General features: G+C 56.7%; 1 protein-coding gene and 1 long non-coding RNA gene across 2 annotated transcripts; one reads left to right on the forward strand and one right to left on the reverse strand.

Moving 5' to 3' along the window:
- Positions 1–280: 280 nt before the first annotated feature.
- LOC123381424 lies at positions 281–1397 on the reverse strand. Its single transcript, XR_006588351.1, has 2 exons — positions 1036–1397; positions 281–707 (listed from the first exon to the last, which is right to left on the reverse strand). It is a non-coding gene; the product is annotated as an uncharacterized LOC123381424 (long non-coding RNA).
- Positions 1398–12880: 11483 nt separating this feature from the next.
- Positions 12881–20101, forward strand: LOC109493288 (collagen alpha-1(I) chain-like). The gene is made up of 4 exons (XM_045041950.1): positions 12881–13359; positions 13565–13765; positions 18010–18137; positions 19830–20101. Exons 1-4 carry the CDS (start codon positions 13242–13244, stop codon positions 19989–19991), a joined length of 609 nt encoding a protein of 202 aa, XP_044897885.1. The 5' UTR covers positions 12881–13241; the 3' UTR covers positions 19992–20101.
- The last annotated feature ends 224 nt before the right edge of the window (positions 20102–20325 follow it).

Here is a 20325-nt window from a genome sequence, read left to right on the forward strand (position 1 = left end):
ATAAGGCCGAGGGGAAAGAAAAGAAGGAAAGAGCCCGAGATCACTTTCCAGAAGGCTGACGGGACGTGGCAGAGCCGCCTGGGCCTGGCCTCCATCCGCAGGCCGGACCCCCCTTCCCGCTTGTGTGACCTTGGGCGGGATCCCTCCCTGCCCAGCCCCCAGAGTCCTCAGTGCAGCACGAGCGTGCCAGGGCCGTGGTCTGGAGGCTTCCCCAGGGAATGCTGAGGATGGAGAGGAACGGGGTGGGTGGAAGGGGGTGGCCGTGCAAGAACGCGCTGTGTTTGCAAAATAAAGCGCTTTATTTGCGGAGCCGGCCTTTTCCACGGCCCCTGAGAGGAGAGGAGTCCCTGGCCCCGCAGGAGCCTGCTGCAAGTGCCTGTGAGAAATCTGGATTTCTGTATTTGCTTGGGTGCCGTCCTGGCATCCAGCAGCTCCAGACTGGCCGCGTCCACGGCCAGTGGGTGTGCACACACGTGTGAGCGTGTGTGTCTGCTCCCCCACGAGGGGCAGGCGCATCCCAAGACTCCGTGGTACCCGGGGTCCCCCATCGTCCCGGGGCACGGGATTCAGGCCTCTCCCCCGTCTCCAAGCCCCCTGAGGACCCTGGTTGATGCTGGTGGTCTGCTGTGGCCCTGCCAGGCTTCTGCCATCTCCTCCGGGGACAATCTTCAGGACCGAAAGAATCCAAGTCGAGGGTGGTCCTGGGGCTGCGGAGGGCAGGGAGACAGTGGAGAAGGGGGTTCAAGGTCAGGGCCCGGTGGCCATCCCCTCCGCGAGCGGCTTTTCCTCATCTGTGAAATGGGTCGAGCAATGCCCCTCCGTGTGCCTCACAAAGTAATACTGTGCTCCTGAGTCCCCTGGTCACTGCCTGGCCCAGTGCACGGACCCACTGGTGGAGTCTCCCACCTCTGGCTGTGAGCCCTGCACTGGGAGGCCCACACCTGCCTTGCTCATTTTGGCACATAGGAGGCACCGGCGAACGTGAGTGTCTTTCTGCTGTGTCACTGTCCCCCCTCCCCCCTGCCACCGTCTCACCACATCAGGATCCAGGAATATCTGCGTCTTCCCCTGACCCAGAGACACGAGGCTGGGGGTGTATTCCACGGTCTCTGTGTGGGGTCTCAGTTTCTCTACTTGAAAACTGGGTCTAGGTGTGCCTTCTGGAACACAGGCACACCTGCGGGAAAGGCGGAACTCCAACAGAGGGCAGGGGAGATTGTTTTTACTGCCCAGAGGAGCACTGGATCAGGAGTCTGGAGGGTGGGGTCCGTGCCTGGATTGGCCACGGAGATTCAGCGGGATGCCGGGCAGGCAAGTTTCCCATTTGTGACTGGACCGTCTCACGGTCTGTCACTGGCTCCTGACTCTGGCCCCAGCACCCCGGTTCTTTTACGTTCTTATCTCCTCCCTCCTTGGGCCGCCTGGTCTCTGCCTCATGCTGCCCCCGCCCCCCCCTCCCCCCCGCCCGCCATTCATCCCTCGGCAGAGGTCACGGGTGGGGGCGGGGCCTCCCCTCCCTGCCTGGTAGAGCTTTGTCTGTAATCTAACGCTGGCCCCAAGGACAAGGGTCAGGGGCACTCCTGGACTGAAACAGGAGGTGAGCAAGTCAGGGAAGACAGAGTTGGGGGCAGGGGACCCCGCTGGGGTGGAAGGGAAGACAAAAGTGGGAGGGTCTGGGGCCGCTCCCGGTCTGATCTCTGGAGACCCCTTGGGAGCACACCTCTGATTCTACATCAGTCTGCACCAAAGTCGTGTGGCCTTGGGCAAATCATCTGGTCTCCTGAAGCCTCAGTTTTCTCCTCTGCACAGTGGGATCAGGAGGGGATCCAATGAACCCTTGTATTCCTTACGGGGCTGGATGGGTCCTCGGCTCTTAACATTTCGCCAGCAACTCCAGTGACTGCCGAGAACCAGACAGGCAAGGTCCCAGCTAAGGAGAGGACAAGCCAGGACTTAAAACCAGTCCTCCGTATGGTTTCTGCAGCAGACTAGTCAAAGTCCCAAACCAACCTTTCCCTGAGTTCCAGGAAGAGGGTGAATTGTCTCCCACTCACAGAAAGGAGGCGCTCCTCCGGGCAGCTGCACCTCTGCCCGTGACAGCTTGCAACTTTCTGGAGGTGGTGCTTGCAATTGCTTACGAAGGAGATTTATAGAAATTACCAACATGAGAGAAGCAGGGAAAAGCATTTGAGGGCGTGGGAAGAGTATATGCAAAGGCACAGAGTCATGAGAGACGATGGTGTTTGCAGAGAAGGGTGTGGTAATTTTGTGTGCTGGACGGAAGGATGTTTAAGGGAGTAAAATAGGAGTCTGTGTCTGGGGAGGCCAGCCAGACTGGAGTGCATTTCTGGCTATTGGTGCATGGTTTTAGGTAGAATCCCTTTTAGAAAGTCCTTCCTGGAGGCTGGATGGATACATAATTGGCAGGGAGGGGTCTGGATGGGGGAGACTAGTTCAGAGGTGGGTGGATATGGAATAGGAGAGTATGAGAGCCGGGCATTTAGAAGAGAGGAGTCAGAGGCCAGGGGTGTTTAGGGGTGGGGTTTATGGCACAGCACCTGTAAGTGGGAAGGTTATCCAGGAAAAAGTGGAGGGTAATGCCCGGACTTCTGGCACGGGCTACTGGGCAGAAGGTAGGAGCATTCAGGGAGATGGGGCTTCTGTGGACGGTGTGGGGACAAAGAAAGTGAGTTTAGGGTGGGCACATATCAAGGCTGGGGAGTTGGCAATTGTATCAGTAATCTACGACCACAATAATGCTACGTAACAAGCAGTCCCTAAAGCTCAGCCGACTGCAGCTGGGGGTCGGCTGCTCCGGGCTGGGCTCGGCTGACCTTGGCTGGGCTCGCTCAATGTCCCGGAGTGGGCCGGCCTCCTGTGGCATGGCTGGGGAGTTTGGCTCAGTTCCACACATCCTGTCCTCCAGTGGGCTAGCCCGAGCGTGCATGCGTGGCCTCGGCAGAAGTGCAAAACCGGGGACAAGCAGTCACACAAGTGCTTTTAAAACCACTGTTTGTGCCACAGTATTGCCAGCCTAATGGCCAAAGCAGGTAGCTGAGCCCGGAGTCAGAGGGAAAGGGCGCTGTGAGGTCACTTGCTCAAGGCCGTGGGTAGGGGGAGGGGGAAACGATAGGAGGTGGCACAGCAGGCATGTGGGCAAACCCGTGGGCTGCCGGGTATCCAGGACTGGAGACTTGAGGCTGCTGGCCAAGGACAGTCGCTGGAGTCACAGAAGGAGAGGTGGTTTCCCGGCCAGCAGGATGGCGGAGGGAAAAGCTGGACACCTGAACCACCCTCTCCTTTCTCTTCACTTCCCAGCCTTCCTCTCCCGTCTTGTGAGAGAGAGAGAGAGAAGGTCAGAGCTCAGGGGGCAGAGGGAGGCTCGCCTGGCACGCACATGATAGGCGTTCAACAAAATACCAGTGGCAGGAACACAGTGAGGCGGGCTGGGTGTGGGTCAGCAGGTGAACTCCGGAGCCAACGTGCACCGTGAAAGGCTACACAGAAGGCACTAGAACCCACTGAAGAAATGCTGTGAACAAAAATGGCGGCACATTTTCAGACCAGGACGCCGCGTGACCCGGATGAGGTCACGAGCTGTCTCCGTGGTTCGAGACCCTTCTGGTAGATCTTCCACCCTCCCAATGGTCCCTGGAGGATGGACATTGGCTCTCCTTTTGCGGATGCAGGACCTGGAGGTGCGGCGAGGACCAAGGTCACGTGGCCAGTAGCATGGCGGAGCTTGGAGTCCAGTCCAACGTGCCCAGAGCTGGGCTGGCCCATCATGGCCCCCGGCCTCGCTCTGGGTGGTCTGTGGTCTGGGGAGGGGGTGAGTGTTTAGCCAGGCGGCGTGCCTGGATGATGACCCCCCACAGAGCCACCCAGCCCTCCCCCTCAGCCAAGACTGATTCCCTTGGAGGGTGGTTTTTTTTTTTTTAAGACAAGAAACAGCAGGACAATCTCTCTCCCGCTGCTTCTTGTATTTCCTTTATAGTTCCTTTTGTTCTATATTTAATTTTTTGTTTTAAACCCAGTTGAAGAGAGATGGGCGAATCACCGACGGTTATTGATTTATTATTTATGGCGAATCATACATTGCTTTCATCGTGTCTTCTGGTCCCTTTTCTATTCTACATAGTTGAAGGACAACCCAAGGAAATTGTCCGAGGCGACAGAGGCTCTTGGTGGCGTTTCTGTTTATTTCTGCATGGCCACCTGCGGGAATCAAGCGAGGCTCATTTTGGGGGGCGTCCCAGCTCTAGCTGTTGCCACAAGGGCAGAGACGTGACCCGGGCCTCAGGGGAAGGAGTCGAACCAGCCTGGTGTCATCTGTCTTTGGTATGGGGTGGCCCTCAGGTGTCGCTGGGGGCGTCACAAGGCTGCTTGTTGGCGTCATGGCTAAAATGGCCCCACCTCCGTGTTTTCCGGTTACTCTGGCTTCTTCTCCGCCCACCTTCTATGGATGCCGAAGCTTGCTTTCAGGAGCAATTTCCTGCCACCCCTCCGCAACACTCGTGGCCAAATGGCAGCCATCTTCCAAAATAATAACGCAAATAATAACAACGATCTGCGACTCCCAAGGGCTGACGTTTATTGAGAGCTTCGCGGTAAGCGAATGCCAAGCGCCTTCAATGAATCATCTTCTTCGGACTCGGCCCCTCGAGGTGGGTTCTTTGGGGCCAAGCAGAGGTGAGGAACTTGCCTGAGGAGGTGGTGGGACCAGGCTGGAGCAGGCTCTAAAGCCTGAGCACTTGTGTGGGAGTCCGTCCTGTCTGCCTGGAGGGCCAGAGGAGGCAAGGGAGGGAGCCGGGAGGATGCAGATTCACTCTGCCCATGCCCATCGCCCGGATGCTGGGCTGAGGGGGACCCCCTGGTGCCGGGGATGGTAAGTCAGCGCACCCACCCTCTGTCCAGGGTGCTGTCGGCTGCGGCCGTCGCTTTGTGCGCTGGCCCCGTGCGGCCGGGCAGTGTACGGCTTCCCACCCAGGCAGAGGATGCTTCCGGAAGCCACAGAATGTGTGAGTGGGAACGTGTGAGGGTAGGCGAATGCAGATGCGAGTGTGTGCGAGCACACGTGTGTGAGCAAGTGTGCGGCTGTGTGTCTGATGCAGACTCGTGTACAGATGTGAGGGTGTCTGAGGGCTGGGATGTGTCAGGGAGCGTGTGAACGCGTGACTGAGCACGTGAGCGTGAGTGTGCCCGCGTGGGTGCGTTTGCGTGTGAATCAGACGCGTAAGGACGAGCCTGTAAGCGTGTGGGGCTGGGTGCAGAGTTTGCGTATATGTGCGAGGGAGTGAGTGTGTGTGTGTGTGTGTGTGCGCGTGTGCCGTCCTGTGATTTGGGGGGGGGCACTGCATTTCCTGTCATTGCTATTCCCTCCCCTAGCCCATGATGACCCTGGGTCAGTGCCCCTCCCCTGTCCCCCACACACCCCAAAGACCACAGTCCATCCACGACCGACAAACCGGGTACCTCTGGGCAGGTCACTTTTCCCACCTGGGCCTCAGTTTCCTCATCTGTAACACGGGCTTACCCATGTGCCCACCTCAAGGGGTGGTGGTGGGGAGCTGGCAGCCAGCAGGCCATGCCCGAGCTCCTGACTGCTGTCCGGAGAACTCGTTCCTGTGTAAGGACGTGTTCTGAGCTCCTAGAGCTGCGCGGAGGGCAAGCCCGCTTGCTGCCTGAACAAGGCGAACCAGGCTTTTCTTCAAACGCATCCTGGCCCCTGGGCTCAGGACTGGTGGCGGTGGAGACGTACCGAGTCTCCGAGGGGGTCGTCTGGTCGTCGCGGCTCTCGCGGATTTAGCCCCAGTGCGCACAGGGGCTTACAGCAGAAGCTGTCCCTGCTGAAACGAAACCGCTCTCACCCAGTCTCGCCGAGGCCTTTTGCTCTCCCACAGGGAGCTTCCCGGTGGACATTTCCCAGAGGAGATGTGTGTGTTGGGTACTAGTGTTGGCAGTGAGGGACAGCCACTGGGCTAACGGAGAGAGATCATTTGACAAAGGAACCAGTCTGCTCTGGCAGTCTGGGAGGCCTTCCTGGAGGAGGTGACGCTTCAAGCAAGAGCAAATGTATGATGAGGAGTTAGCCAGATTAAGGGAGGTGGGCGGAAGAGCATCTCAGGCAGAGGAAATTGTGTGTGCAAAGGCCCTGGGGCAGGAGGAATAGTGGCATGTCCTAGGAATAAAATGGACTAGAGTCCCGGGCTGTGTGGTTAGAGCTGGGGGTTGGTGACGACATGATTAATTCACACTTGCAGAATCGTCAGTGGCGGGCCTGGAGCTAAAGCCCTTCACTCTTGTTTTCACCAACGTCTTCAAGAGGGCAGGTAGGTGGATGTGCTGGAGTAAAGATGGCTGCAAATTCTTTTTTTTTTTAAGTTTATTTATTCATTTATTTTGAGAGAAAGAGAGAGAACGCAAGCAGGGGAGGGGCGGAGATAGAGGAAGAGAGAATCTCAAGCGGGTCCGTTCTGTCAGCGCAGAGCCTGATGCGGGGCTCGAGCTCACGAACCGTGAGATCACGACCTGAGCTGAAACCGGGAGTCAGACCCTTAACCGACTGAGCCACCGAGGCGCCCTAAGAAGGTCGCAGATTCTTTGCCAGTCCTGCCCTCAGGAGGTGGGACCCGTGTGCCTCCTTTTGATTCTGGGCGGGGCTTACAGCTTGCTCTGACCAATCAAAACTTTGGGACTTTTGACGCTGGGTCATAAAGCAGCTTGCCCCTGGGTCCCGCAGAACTCTCTTTCTGGGAGCGGAGCCACCGTGTTGTGAGGACGCTCCAGCCACATGGAAAGACCGGAGAGGGGAGTGGGGGGGGGCAAGGAGTTCTGAGGGGCGCGTGGGTAAGTCAAGAGGCACCTGGCACAGAACGTGTCCATCAGGTCGCTGCACCATCAGCTTCCGGAGGGTCAGGAACTTGTTGGGAAAGGAAAAGCGTAGATGCTGGCGTCTGGCGATTGGTCTGGAATCCTGGCTCCCAATGCCCTCTCTCTGCCGTTCTTTGTGTATCTACGAACCGGTGATGATAAGACTTCCCTGGGTGTTTGCAAAAGACCTGGTTCACGTGCTGGCACATCGCTGGTTCCCACTGATGAAACGGGGCCCATGGGCCGAGGGCGCCTTACACGGACCCGCGAGAAAAGTTTCCAACACAAGGTCTGTGTCTCTCAGGACTGACGAGGCCATGGGGCGCCCCCCACCCCTCGCCAGGATTGGTTTGCGCATGTGCTGGAGAAAACGGTGTGGGATATGGTGATTACAGGCAGCCAATCAATTAGCCCATGTTCAGGAATCTGATCATAGCAGTCAATCAGTGATTGCCAATCTGCATATTTATTCAGTATCATTAATTATGCATCATGCAGCATTAATCCCCATAATATGCATGTGTGCACACCGTGGAACAGGCTTTGGATCCTGTCGGGGGAGGATGCTTGAAGAAGCCACTGGAGTGGGGTGTGTGTGTGTGTGTGTGTGTGTGTGTGTGTGTGTGTGTTGGCAGGGGCTTGGGGGTGCAGATCTCACACAGTGGCGGCCAATTGGCATTGAGCTGGAGTGAGTACTGTCTTTGCATCGGCCCCAGAAGCTGGGCCTGATCAGGTTCCTTGTTTAAACCCGAGGTTGCAAGCCGGTGGATTGCAGGGCTGATCCAACCTGCCGAAGGGCGTTTGTGCAGCCTGAGCCATGATCTGGGAAAACAAAAATGGTTGTACTGTATTTAGTCTGGACATTTCCCTTTGCCACAGTCCCCACCCCTCCCTACTGCCTCACCCGCCACCTCCTTCTCTCCCTAAGTATCCTGCCTGGCCCCTGTGCTCATTTGAATTCGCCACCTGTAGCTCAGGGTTCCCTCAGGCTCTTAAAAATTACTGTCCTGTTAAGGAGCCCTTTTAGACATTTCCTCCTGCTTGTCTCCCACCTCCAGCCACAAAATTTTCATACTGCAGATATATTAGATATTTACTTACGGGCGGTAGGTATGTGTGTAAGATTTTTTCACCGCCTCCCCCCCCCCCCCCGAGGAACAAAGTTCACCTCTAATGAGAATGCGTGCTGTAGGTCATAAGGTCTCTGGCTGCCTTTGGTGGTTCCCACGGTGGGGTAGGGGTAGGAACAGGGTTGGCAATGAAGTGATTTGGTTCGTATAAACACTTTTCTTTTCTATTCTGCTGCACGAACCCTCCGTAGCGGGCCCGCTGTTCTCACTTCCCCTAAATGAGCCCTAGGCGTTCCAGATTCCACTCATATGGCCACACCGTCCTTCCTTCCCCGCTCCTCTGCCAGGAATGCATAACCCCCCAAGACCCAGGTCAAATGCTGCCCCCCACCAGTCTTCTAGGCTGATTAAAACCACTGTACATATTATAGTGTCAGAGGGGGAAGCTTCTTAGGAAGCCACAGTTTATCAACTTGCGTTTCGCAGAAGCTAAGAGAGTCAGGAAGCAGTAGGAACCGTGACCAGAGTTTTAGGGCCAATCCTTTCCATCCACCCCACTTACTGCCTAAGACAGGTTTCTTCAGCCTTGCCTCATCTGGGCCAGGCACAGAAGCGGTGCCTGTGCAGAGTCCCAGGGCACATCGAGGCATTAAAACATGAAAGGCCCTGACAAGTCCTGTAGGAAAGCAAGCAATTTTAGTTTTGGGTAGTGCAGCTTTTCTTGAACTTGTGTTTGATCACAGAACCTGCCTGTGACTGCAAAACTCACCACGTGCGGAGCATGGGGGTGCCAGAAGTTAAGATTATTTATAGTGTTTAAGTGGCCCCAAACAGGAAGTGACCCCAAACGCATCAATAGTAAAACAAAGGAGCACTGACATGGTCACGCAATGGAATAGGATGCAGCGGTGAAAATGAGTAAGCGACAGTGCCCTGCAGCCACCTGGGTGAATCTCACCATACACTGTCGAAGGGAAGGAGCCGGACACAAAAATCATAATGACGTCATTCATGCTATCGCCGGTAAAACTAAAACCACGCTGTTTTCAGGTCTAGAGAAAACCAAGGAAACGCTGATCGCCAAGGTCGGGAAAGAGGAGCAATCTCCGGGGGGGGGGGGGGAGGGGCAGGCAGGCACTTCTGAGTTTCTGTTACTCGTTTGGTGGTCACATAGGTGTTCGGCCGACAATTCCTGAAATTGTGCAAACCCGTATTTCCTGCCCTTTGCTGTGTGTGTGAGTTGTATTTTGCAATTGAGACGGTAGAAAAGGTCGTGCTGTCTTTGTCTCAAAGAACGGGCCCTGGTGTCGGGCGTGGAGGCCGGGAGGCCAGAGTGGAGGCTGCTGTGGGCACCGAGGCAGGAGATGATGCCGGCCTGGACCGCAGTGGGGACTTCTGGGATGGACAGAAGCAGAGGGATTCGAGAGGGGCTTTGCGGGTAATTGGGGACCCCAGCCTCCACCCCCCCCACCCCCCCGCAGCATGCTCGTCGATGTGTTTGGCCCCCTGGCTTTTAACCACACCCTCTGGGAACTTCTTCGCCGTAATCCTTGGTCACGAGAACGGGATGCCAGATGGGCCTTCTCGAGGATGCCTGGCTGCAGGGAAGAGGATGTGGAGAGCCTCGGAGAACCCCATGGAAAGGCAGCCAGGAAAAGAGACAGGGGAATTGAGTGTCGAGAGAGAGTGGTGAAGAGGTTGTCCCTCAAAGCTGTCAGCATGGGGGCCCCGGGCGCCTGGCGTTCCATTGGCCATCTCTTGGGACCGTTTTCTTGGCCAATGTGCACAGGTGGGGTGGTGGGCTGGCCAGGGTGGCCTGTGCAGATGTGGTCGGAGTCAGGGGCAGTGATCAACGGACAGACCCACCCCCAGCCCCCTGGGCCCCCTGCTAGCCTTCATTTTCTAGCACTTTCTCTCGCGCCTCCTGGGGATGGCCGCAGTGTTTTCTGTCTGGCCGGGCCCTGCCTGGCCGTGCTCGGGAACACAGGCCCCTTCAGAGGTGCCCCCCGAGTCAGTCGGGCCGCCGGAGCCCTGACAAACTTTTGAGGGGAGCGGGCGTCGGGGTCCAGCTGTGTAAATGTTTTTGGTTTTCCTGCTGAGGCTGGGGGTTGAGTCAGTGCCAAGACAAGCCTCGCCTGAGTTTTCTTTGGCAAGGCGGCCCGGCTCAGGAATGTCAGGAGAACTTTCCACATGCGATGGTTTGTCTGTGCGACCTCGGGCTGAAAGCTGAGACCCGGGTCCAGTATGCCATCATCTCATTACTGTGTCCCCAATTAGAGTCGAGGAGCTCCAGCCCGGACTGGTCAGATGGGAGCTGTTTACCCTGCTCTCCCCCTCCTCCTTCCTGGAGGGCAGGAGGCTCTCTGTGGGCGCCTCAAGTGGGCATGGGTGGGAAGGTGGCTTTTCAACAGCCAGAGGGTGACGGAGGCTTCGGGGGCTGCGTGAGCTCCGTTCCAGGCCTCCTGCTGTGATGTTGGGAGAAGAACTTCTGGTCGAACTCCATCTGGTTAACTGGCTCGGACCTTCCTCGGTGGATCTCGGGGACCAGAAAATCTAGAGCAGGGCTTTTCAATGCAGCCCCCCGCCCCTCCAGCGGCAGGCTGACCACCTCTGTGAGTAAAACCGGCCGGGAGTGAGGCGTTACGGAGGCGCGGGGACTGGGGCAGACTGGGAACATCCTGCCTCAGCTGAAGAGGGAGATGCTTCTCAGCTCCAGCCTGACCTTGGCTCTGGGTGAACGTGGTGCCGATGTGGCTCAAACTTCTGAGGTTCCAAGCGAGAGGCCAGACCTCTGTGAAATCTCCCAATCTTTAGATGCTGGCAACTAATTCAATTAAAAGGAAAATGGACGAAGCCCTCCGTTAGCCAAACAAAACACATCTGGGAGTCGGATGAGGCCTCCAGACCACGCATGTGTGACCTCTGCTCTCTCGTTTCCTAACCCATGATTGCTAGCCGAGCGGACAGCTGGAAACAACAGTCTCTACAACAACAACACAATAACAAGAACCTTGTGTCTGCGCTCTGGGCTGACCCGGGCGCTGTGCCAAGCACTTTATAGACGGAGCTTCGTGGCGTGCTCACATCAGCCTGATGGGCAGAAAACCATCGTGCCCACTTTACAGATGGGAAGCCTCAAGTCTCACAGGAGGGATGCAACCTGGCCGAAGCCAAACGTTAACACGTGGCAGAGCAAGGATGTGACCGCAGGTCTGTCCGACTCCCAGCACGGGGCTGAGCTCAAGACCTTTGCTTGTGTTCTTTGTTGTTTAAGGAACTCATTCCAACGCGCGCAGGCGTTTATCGGGCTCTTCCTAGGCGCCGGCCCCTGTGCTAGGTGCGTTGCAAGGATTAAATGGGGGGCCATGTGCAAAACGCATCGAGCACGAAGTAGCTGTTCAGTTTGTTGGCTCCTCTTATGATGACCGTATTATTACCGACATGCACCTACCTACATGGTGTGTGGCCTGCAGGGGCCATGGAGAACTGGGGGTAGGAAGGAGGTGGGAAAAATGTAAGTTCATGGGTAGCCTCTTTTCTCGCTGAGGCCCAGACTTGTGGGTCTCAGCAAGATGCTTCCGTGGACTCTCCCCCGGCCATGACCCCGGGATCGCCCTTTCCATCCCCAATCTGCAAAATGAGTAACAGTATGGCCCAGCTCAGAGTCATGGACCAAACCCCCCCCCAAAACAAAAAGAACACCCAAAAAACTCAGCTCATGTGGCAAAGCTTTAGATGGTGAATACCAAGGAGGAGGTCTTGACCATCTTGGTCCCCCCAGGGGCAAATGAGCCCAGCCAATTCAGGGCTCTAGTGGGCTTGGGGAGAGGCCAGCCAGCCCCGCAGTACTAGTCAGACAAAACCAGGGTGTCACGAGGGTGGCACCAGCTGGGGCCCTGGGTCCTTCTCTGTGGGGTCAGAGGAGTTTGGACAAAGGTCCCCAGAGCCACCTGGCATGGACAGTTGGCAAAGCCGGATGGTGCATCTAGCCCTCTCTTGCTCTCAAGCCCGTGCTGGCTTCCATTGCCTCTTACATTAGCCACAGGGAGCCCTGGGATAAAGGTTCTAGGGGGTGAGCACGAGTGAGGAAGTGAAGGAACACCCAGTGAGAGGCACCGGGCCATGTGTCACCCACCCACCCAGCTACGGCTTTGGTCCCACCTGGAGGGCAGCTTGGGCAAGGTGGGGCAGGGAGAGTCCAGAACTTGGCATTCCAGCAGAATCCCGGGGAGACCCAGGAGCTGGGGACCCCCAGTAGAGAGGCTAGGCAGACCCGGGTCGGGACTTGCTGGTTTTCGTTCTGGTCCCATTTTGTGACGAGTTGTACGAGAAGGGTGTCCTCACCGGCCCCGGCTGCTGTAATGATACCGCGGACCGGGTGGCTTATCCACAGAAACGCATTTCTCACGGCTCTGGAGGCTGCAAGTCTGAGGTCGGGGCGCCAGCACGGTCGGTCAGGTTCTGGTGAGAATCCTCCCCTGGGTTGTAGCCCTCCAATTCCTTGTTTCCTCCTGTGGCAGAGAGCCAGGAGAGGAAGCAAGCCGTCTCCGGATGCTTATAAGGACAGCAATCCTAACCTCCTGATTCCATCACGCTGGGGGGTGGGGCTTCATCGTGTGAGTTTTGGGGGGACACACACATTTCGTGCATGACGGCGTGAGCTCGCCTCAGGCCTGGGCGGAACACCTATCCCGACAATGACAACCACCATAACTTAGTTTATTGAGCACTTATGTGCTGGGCACAATGGAATATCATTGGATCCTTACACTTGTCTTATTTAAAAAAAAAAAAATTTAATGTTTATTTATTTTTGAGACAGAGAAAGAGACTAAGTGTGAGCAGGGGAGGGGCAGAGAGAGAGGGAGACACAGAATCAGAAGCAGGCTCCAGGCTCTGAGCTGTCAGCCCAGAGCCCGATGCGGGGCTCGAACCCACAGACCGCGAGATCACGACCTGAGCTGAAGTCGGACGCTCAACCGACTGGGCTGCCCAGGCGCCCCTACACTTGCCTTATTATCCCTATTCTACAGAAGGAGAAACTGAGGGTCAGGCTACAAGCAGGTGAGCCATAAAGCCAGAACTTGGACCTGCTCACCCACAGTCCTCGCTGGTGGAGACGTCTGTTGCCACCGCCCCCACCTCACAGGTGGGAGAAGTGGCCCCGGGGAGGCCCGTCCACAGGCCGGCAGTGGGACGGCGTGCACCCGGGACTCAGGTCCTCCGCCTCCAACCGCCATCCCGCAGCCCCAGCCCCCTTGCCATGGCACCGACCACTGATGGTTCCCACCCACCCATTAGATGCCGTTAAAGGATGGTCAGGAGGGTCCCTGGGGGGCTCCCGGAAGCCCCGGCTGCAGATGCATGGCCCCTCCCCCAGGAGCCGTTCCAGAGCCCGGAGCCCAGCCGGCCTCCAGAGGTGGGTGATTTGGAATCAGAACACATGGATCTTCCTGGGATATGTAATGAGCAGGGAGTGAGCTGACAGATATGCTAATTTCATTATTCATGTACATAATTACAATCTAGAAGTTGGCAGCTTTCTGGGTAATGACAGGAGGGAAGGGGAAATTTACCTAACTTTTTGTAATAGATGTGTGGTATTATTTAACTCTTGAATTAAGATCGGGGACCTAATTCATCCCACAAGGCCCGCGGATGTGAGGCAGCAGCACAGAACTTCATCCTACCCGTCCGCCGGGTGATGCCTCCTTCCTGCCGCAAACACCCACCGCGTGCCGGGGCCCCTGCTTACCTTGGGGACACTGCGACACGGATGGAAGTCCCCGGCCCCCGCCCTTGGCATCTCACGGTCCGGGACACAGGTAAGTAAGGCAACAAGGTGACAGCCCGGTGCCAGAGTGGCGAGACGGAGCAAGGGCGGGCAGCAGGGGTGGAGGCGGTGGCGGGCACAGAAAGAGCTGCCCACTCCACCCTGGGGAGGCAGAGGGGGAGTCAGGGAGGACTTCCTGGAGGAGGAGGCAGCATCTGTATTGGTCTTGAAAGGTGATGGGGACCCGCTGTCTGTGCTGAGAGAGGAAGGGCATTGGAGATGGGGGGGTGGGGGGACGGGGGGGGTGGTTTTGACGGTGAGGGGCCGGGGAAGTGGGGGGCAGGGCTGGTATGGAGCTCTGACAATGAGCCTCTCCAGATTCCAGTCTTAAAATCGCCTCACCGGGAACCCCAGCCTGCTGGTGGCCAGCGTGTTGGGGGATCTGCAGCCCCTCCCCTCACTGATACGGTCTGGGACAGGGCAATGGGCAGAGGGCTCTCAAAGGCCCCTTTGGTGCCTGCTGGCCCTTGGAGGGGCACTCAGCTGGGGGGAAAGCAGGACTCAGGCCATGGGCGAGGTTGGAGCCCAGCCCCTCGGGATTGGGAGGGGGGCCATCCCGGAGGGGGGCCCCTGCAGTCCCCAGCAGCCTACGAACAAAGCCAGCTTTGGGCCTTTGCCCAGCTGGATGCGGGGGCTCTGCAGAGGAGCCCGGGCCCGTTGGGGGTGTGAAATTCTTGATTAGGGCCGGCAGTGGCCTGCCCTCTCCCCCGACGTCGTTCTTCCTGCAGCCTCCCCGCACTTGGGGGAGAGGGACCAGCTGTACAAACACAGGCCGGGGCAGGGAGGCAGCTGAGAGGTGAGATGCCGTCTGTCCAGCAGCCCCACGCCCCACACTTGCGCCCCACAGACACTCCCCGGAGAATACGTGTGCGCGCGGCCCCCGGAGGGGCAAAGCGTACTGGTGAGTGTGCGTGCGTGGGCAGGTGTGGCAGCTGCGTGTGTGGACCGTGTGTGGCGGCGCGTGTGCACCAGTGGGTGACCGTGAACGGCACACGTGTGCACTTGTGGGCGTGTACATGAAGCGTGCGTACGTGTTCGCGCACATACAAATGGGCAGTGGTGCAAACGCACGTGAGAACACATATGGGGCGTGGCACGTTTGCACACGGCTGTAAGGACGGATGTCGAGGTCCGGCGGTGCGCGTGAGCATGCGTGTGTGGCTGTGAGGGCATGTGTTGTACAAGAGGTGTGCGTGTGCGTGTGTGCTGCTCTGGGAGAAGAAGGGACTCATTTGTGGGGTCCCGGGTCCCGGCAAGTGAAGGCCTGCTGAGCCCAGCCCCGAAGGCCCGCCACATGGAGACCGCCCATCTCGCCAGGTGCCCCCTGTCTGCCACCCCCCCGCAGCCCCCTGGCATCTCCCCCAAGGCCCCATTTCCTCCCTCTGGCTAGCCCTGCGTGGCTGCCTTCCTCCAAGGAATGGCTTGTTTTTCCTTGGAGTCCGTCCTGTTGGAATTGTTTCCGTGTCTATTTCCCTTGATTTGTAGTTTGCAATCTATCCCCACCCCACTCAGCTGCCGTCCAGGGCCCAGCTCAGTTCTGGGAACACACACCGAGGGCCCATCCACCCGGCGAGGGGGCGAGGCTAGGTGGGGGACCTACCAAGGCGCCCCAAGGGATCACCTCCCACCCCTCCAGCCACCCTCCCAAGTCTCACTTGAAGCTAAGACTTCTATATCGCGTAAGAAGCAGGAAGACCCTGGGATTTATTCTGTCCACGGAGTGGACACCTTGCCTGAGGCTCCCAGAAGTCGGGAAGCTTCCAGAGCAACCAGGAACCCAAGCCAGAACAGGAACCTAGATCTGACTCCCGAACCCACGTCCCGTCCTGCTCGTTACCACCACCCACCACCCTGCACCCTTCCCGGCCACCCTGTCGCGATCACACCGTCTTCCTCGGGAGAGTGGGGCTGCTGGAAGATTCCGGATGGGTCTGCATTTCTCCAGGTTAAAATGGAGACCGAGGGAAATTTCTATGATTCCGCTTTCCTCGTCTCTCTGGATCCCCTCATCGAGCCAGTAATGTATTCCCCCTTCTTGCTAACACACTTTTTAAAATGTTAATAGACTGTAAATTACTTTTCTTTTTATACTTCTTAAAATAAGCGTTTCCTCTTGTAGATGGCAAGACGACGCTGGAGTTACGGGCTTGGTTTTATTACTGTCGAGATGAGATGGACTGGAGAGAGCTCATACAGCTTTTATAGGAACTATTTTATTTATAAGAATTTTCCTAATGTCAGATGGATGTGACATGCCTGGTTTCTCTCTGCCCAGTCTTGACAGAGGTGGAGAATGGAGCCTGGCCTGGGCCTGGGTTGTGTTTCTTCGCCCTGGAAACTCCACGGTTGTAGAGGAAACCTGTTCTTTAGCAGTCCTCATGCAGCAGTCTTCCAGAGTCTACTTGTATACTTCTGGTGATGGGGAACTCACTCCTTACCAGGACAGCTGGTCTCCACTGAAAAGTGCTAACTCCTTTCCCACAAGAGTGTCCACTTACTTGCCCTAACTCCACTCTCTGAAGTAGAGAGGAACTCTCCCAGGGGTTTGAAGCTCTGGGCCTTCTTTTCGCTGCACCAATAGCCCCTTTGGTTCTTTTTTTTTAAATTTATTTTTTAATTTTTGAGAGACAGAGTGAGAGCGGGGGAATGGCAGAGAGAGAAGGAGACACAGAATCCGAAGCAGGCTCCAGGCCCTGAGCTGTCAGCACAGAGCCCGACGCGGGGCTCGAACTCACAGACCGCGAGATCATGACCCGAGCTGAAGTCGGACGCTTAACCGACTGAGCCGCCCAGGCGCCCCAGCCCTTTGGTTCTGTAAATATTTCTCCATCACTTGCTTATCTCATTCACCCTCCAAAATATATTCGCAATTCTTCTGTTCAAGATCAGGGGACCATGTTAGTTTCTCCTCACTAACAAGACCGATATTTCCCACAAGCACTCCCAGGAAATGTTTGTAAAGATTTAGTGCTCACATGAGTTTTGGAGATGTGGGGCTAAGGAAACATAAGCAGATTTCCTTGTGGCAGGACTTATCAGAGCCTTTAGAGGCACTGTGACTTTCCAAGGGGGGTTCGGGAGACAGCATTTTACAAACTCAAGGGACTGGAACCATGGGTTTTCCAAGGGCATCCCAGAGAGTATGTGAACCCAAAACAGTTTGCAAATGCTGTTTTGGCACAGCTCTGGGGGGTAGATGTCAGACAAAAGGACAATGCCCGCTAGCTTAGAGAAAACCAGCAGGTTGGCTCTACCTTAGCAGCTCCCCACTGTGGTCTCTGTTCATCGTGGGTGTCTCACATGGCACGTTGGGGTCCGACACAAGGATGCGTTTGTCCCCGGATTCTCAGCCTGCTGGTGTGTGCCTTGCCTCCCCCTCGAGGCTCAGTTTCCCATTATGAACAAGAACAAAGCGAATCCGAGAGCCTTTCGAGGTCGTCTGACCTGCTGGGAAGCTATGGTTTGGGGCAGGTGGATTTGGGCTCATGGGACAGTCATGCCAGCAAAGGGACCCAGCCCTGTCACGTATTTATCACCGACAGGACCTTGGCAAGTGGCTTCACCTCTCTGACCTTCAGACTCTTCATCTAGGACCTGTGATTCGTCTCAGTGTCACCCTCACGGGTCAGAGGGAGCCCGAGCCCTGGCACAGAGACAACGCTCGAGAAATGCCAGTGGCTCGTTACATCTGCCAGCCCTGCCCCTGCCTCAGGGCCTTTGCACACACGGCCCTTGCTGCCCGGAACACCCTTTCAGGCTGTATCTTCCCGGTGCATGGCAGATGCTCAGTAAACAATGCCTCCTCTAGCAAGGCCTGAACCCTGCCCTTGTCCTGCCTCGAGGGACCAGGCAGTCTCTCCCACGCGTCCACCCCCAAATTCCCGTTATAAAGCCTGCAGGCCCCCGGGAAGGGAGGATGTCAGCTGCAGGCTTTGCCAGCCATGCGCCCCGGCCTCCCAACCCAGCCGATGGCCCCTGGTGGGTGGAGGTCACCCCTGCAAGGCGCAGGCGATGTGATCAGGGCCGACGGCCGTCCTCTCTCCCACTTGCTCGTGCGGGCCACCAACTTAATCAATCTTGAACAATTGGCCACAGGCTTGTTTCCTTAAAAGTGATGTTGCCTCTAATTATCTCCGACAGGACGTGATGCGGGCTCCTGCTTCTCCCTTCTCAGCTCATCAGAGCACGTGCGAGCGCCGCAGCTGAGATAATTGAATATCTTCTTTAAACCAACAGGCTGGAAGGAGGTGGTCGGGCCTCCCCTGGGCCGAGCAGGGGTTCCACAAGGCCAGACCCCCGGGCCTCCGCCAAGGAAGGGCAGCGTCTGTGTCCCTGGAAGTCTCGGCTCACCCAAACGTCACCAGGTGCCGGACCGTCGTGTGCATAATACTCCACCATTTGTGGTGTCTCTGGGTTGAGGGGGGTTGGGGTTGAGCCCCAGATAGCCTGGGTTCACATTCCAGCTGGGCCGCTTATCAGCTGTGTGACCCTGGGCAGGTCGCTTAACCTCTCTGTGCCTCGGTTTCCTGGGGTGTAGGCACTGTCGGTTTCGGTGCGGGGGGTGGTTGTGGGCAGGGCGGGAGGGGGACTTCATGGAGGGTCAGCGGGGACCCCGTCTCCTTTGGGAGCCATATTTCAGGTTATCCTTATGCAGAGAAACTCAGAGTTCGAGAGGCAGAAGTTGTGACCAGAAAGCAGCAAGGGCCCCAGGAAGTCATTTGGGCTTTTCAAGTGGCAAAACTGAGACCCCGAGCAGGGTAAGAACTTGCCCAAGGTCACACCGGGAGATGGTGGTAAATTTAGTAGAAACCCAAGGCTTCATGTAAATTGTCATAATGAAGAAGATGCGTTTATTTATTTATTTATTTATTTATTTTTATAAGCAATTTTTTTATCTTTTTTTTTTTTTTAACCGCTTATTTACTTTTGAGAAGCAGAGAGAGACAGAACACAAGCAGGGGAGGGGCAGAGAGAGAGGGAGACACAGAATCTGAAGGAGGCTCCAGGCTCCGAGCTGTCAGCACAGAGCCGATGCGGGGCTGGAACTCACGAACTTCGAGATCATGACCGGAGCTGAACTGGACGCTTAACCCACTGAGCCACCCAGGCGCCCCTCAGTTTTTTTTAAATCTTTATTTATGTTTGAGAGAGAGAGAGGGAGAGAGAGTCAGAGTGGGGGAGGAACAGAGGGAGAGGGCGACACAGAATCACAGAGCCCGACGTGGGGCTCGAGCTCGCGAACCACGAGATCATGACCTCAGTTGAAGTCGGATGCTCAACAGACTGATCCACCCAGGCGCCCCAAGAAGATGTGTTTATTGAGCACTTACTATGTGTCTCGCGTGTCCCTTGCACGGTTTCCTTTATCCCTTGCCACAGCCTTGCGAATGAAGTTAGTCTGAGTACCCCATTTCTCAGATGAGAAAACAGAGTCTCCGAGGGCCTGAGTGGCATTCGGACTGCAAGTGTGGAGCCGGGATGGGAACCCCGGCGTGTCCAGTGCAGGGGCGGCATTCATATACTCTTGGCTCTCTAGCAGGGGCTTGGAGGTACGGGGTGAGGCTGGGACCCTGTCTGCCATTCTACAGGAAAGCTGTGCTTCCTGCAGGTTAATATATTGGGGCTCCCGATATGTGGAGCCATGACTACAAACAAGGTGGAAATTTCCCCCTTCAGCAAGGACAGCGTCTCTGTCTTCCAGGAAGACCTCTGCTCCCAAAGGGCAGCCGAGGGGTCTCTCCTGACAAGCAGGGGGGTTCCCAGCCCCTCCTGCATGGGCTGGACCACAGGGGTTCCCCTCCGGCCCAGGGGGCATCCCCCTCCCGGATGCTCAGATGACAGCTTTCCATCCGTCAACCTTGTGGTGAAGGATTTCCCTGTGTTCCCACCTGAACGTGACCCACAACACAGCCCAGGATGGGTGTCCCTCTGCCATTAAACCTCAGGGCAGGATGTTAGGTGGGTGTCGGCACAGAGTAGACTGTCCCCCCCCAAGAGAAGATTGAGGGAGGGAAGATGATTGTGTCTGTTTCCCACCATATTTTGACTTCTGTCAGGAGAGTCCGGACACATTGCCTGACCGTGACCTCGCACCCACCTTCCGGCCTCCGGCTTTGCCGTCCACACCCGTCCTTTCCCGTCTCGCAAGCCCAGGTGCCCGCATGTGGGCCACACCGCCTCCTCTGAAATGCCCAGCCGTGGTGGATGATCGCCTCTGAATAATTTAACAGGTATTGGCTTATTGAGCAAGACGGACTCTTGACGTCAGGGGTGGAATGTTCTCGGGGGAGAGCCCTCCATTTCCAGGCCAAGTGTTGCAAGAGTTCAACACGCGTGTGTTCAGTCTCACTCTCTGTGGCGGCTGGGGGGGGGCCCCACAGGACACCCCCCTCAGGAGGAGGTGTGGGCGTGTCCAGCTTCGGGGGCGGTGCCGTGGGACGGCCCAAAGAGCACTGGACGGGGAGTCCTGAGAGCTGAATAAGAAAGCGTAATAATATTAATGGATTGCCTGTCTGTGATCAAGTGCTCACTGTGGGTCAGCACCATGGAAGC

The sequence above is a fragment of the Felis catus genome, chromosome D3 (assembly GCF_018350175.1).
Source record: "Felis catus isolate Fca126 chromosome D3, F.catus_Fca126_mat1.0, whole genome shotgun sequence".
NCBI classification, from domain to species: Eukaryota; Metazoa; Chordata; class Mammalia; order Carnivora; family Felidae; genus Felis; species Felis catus.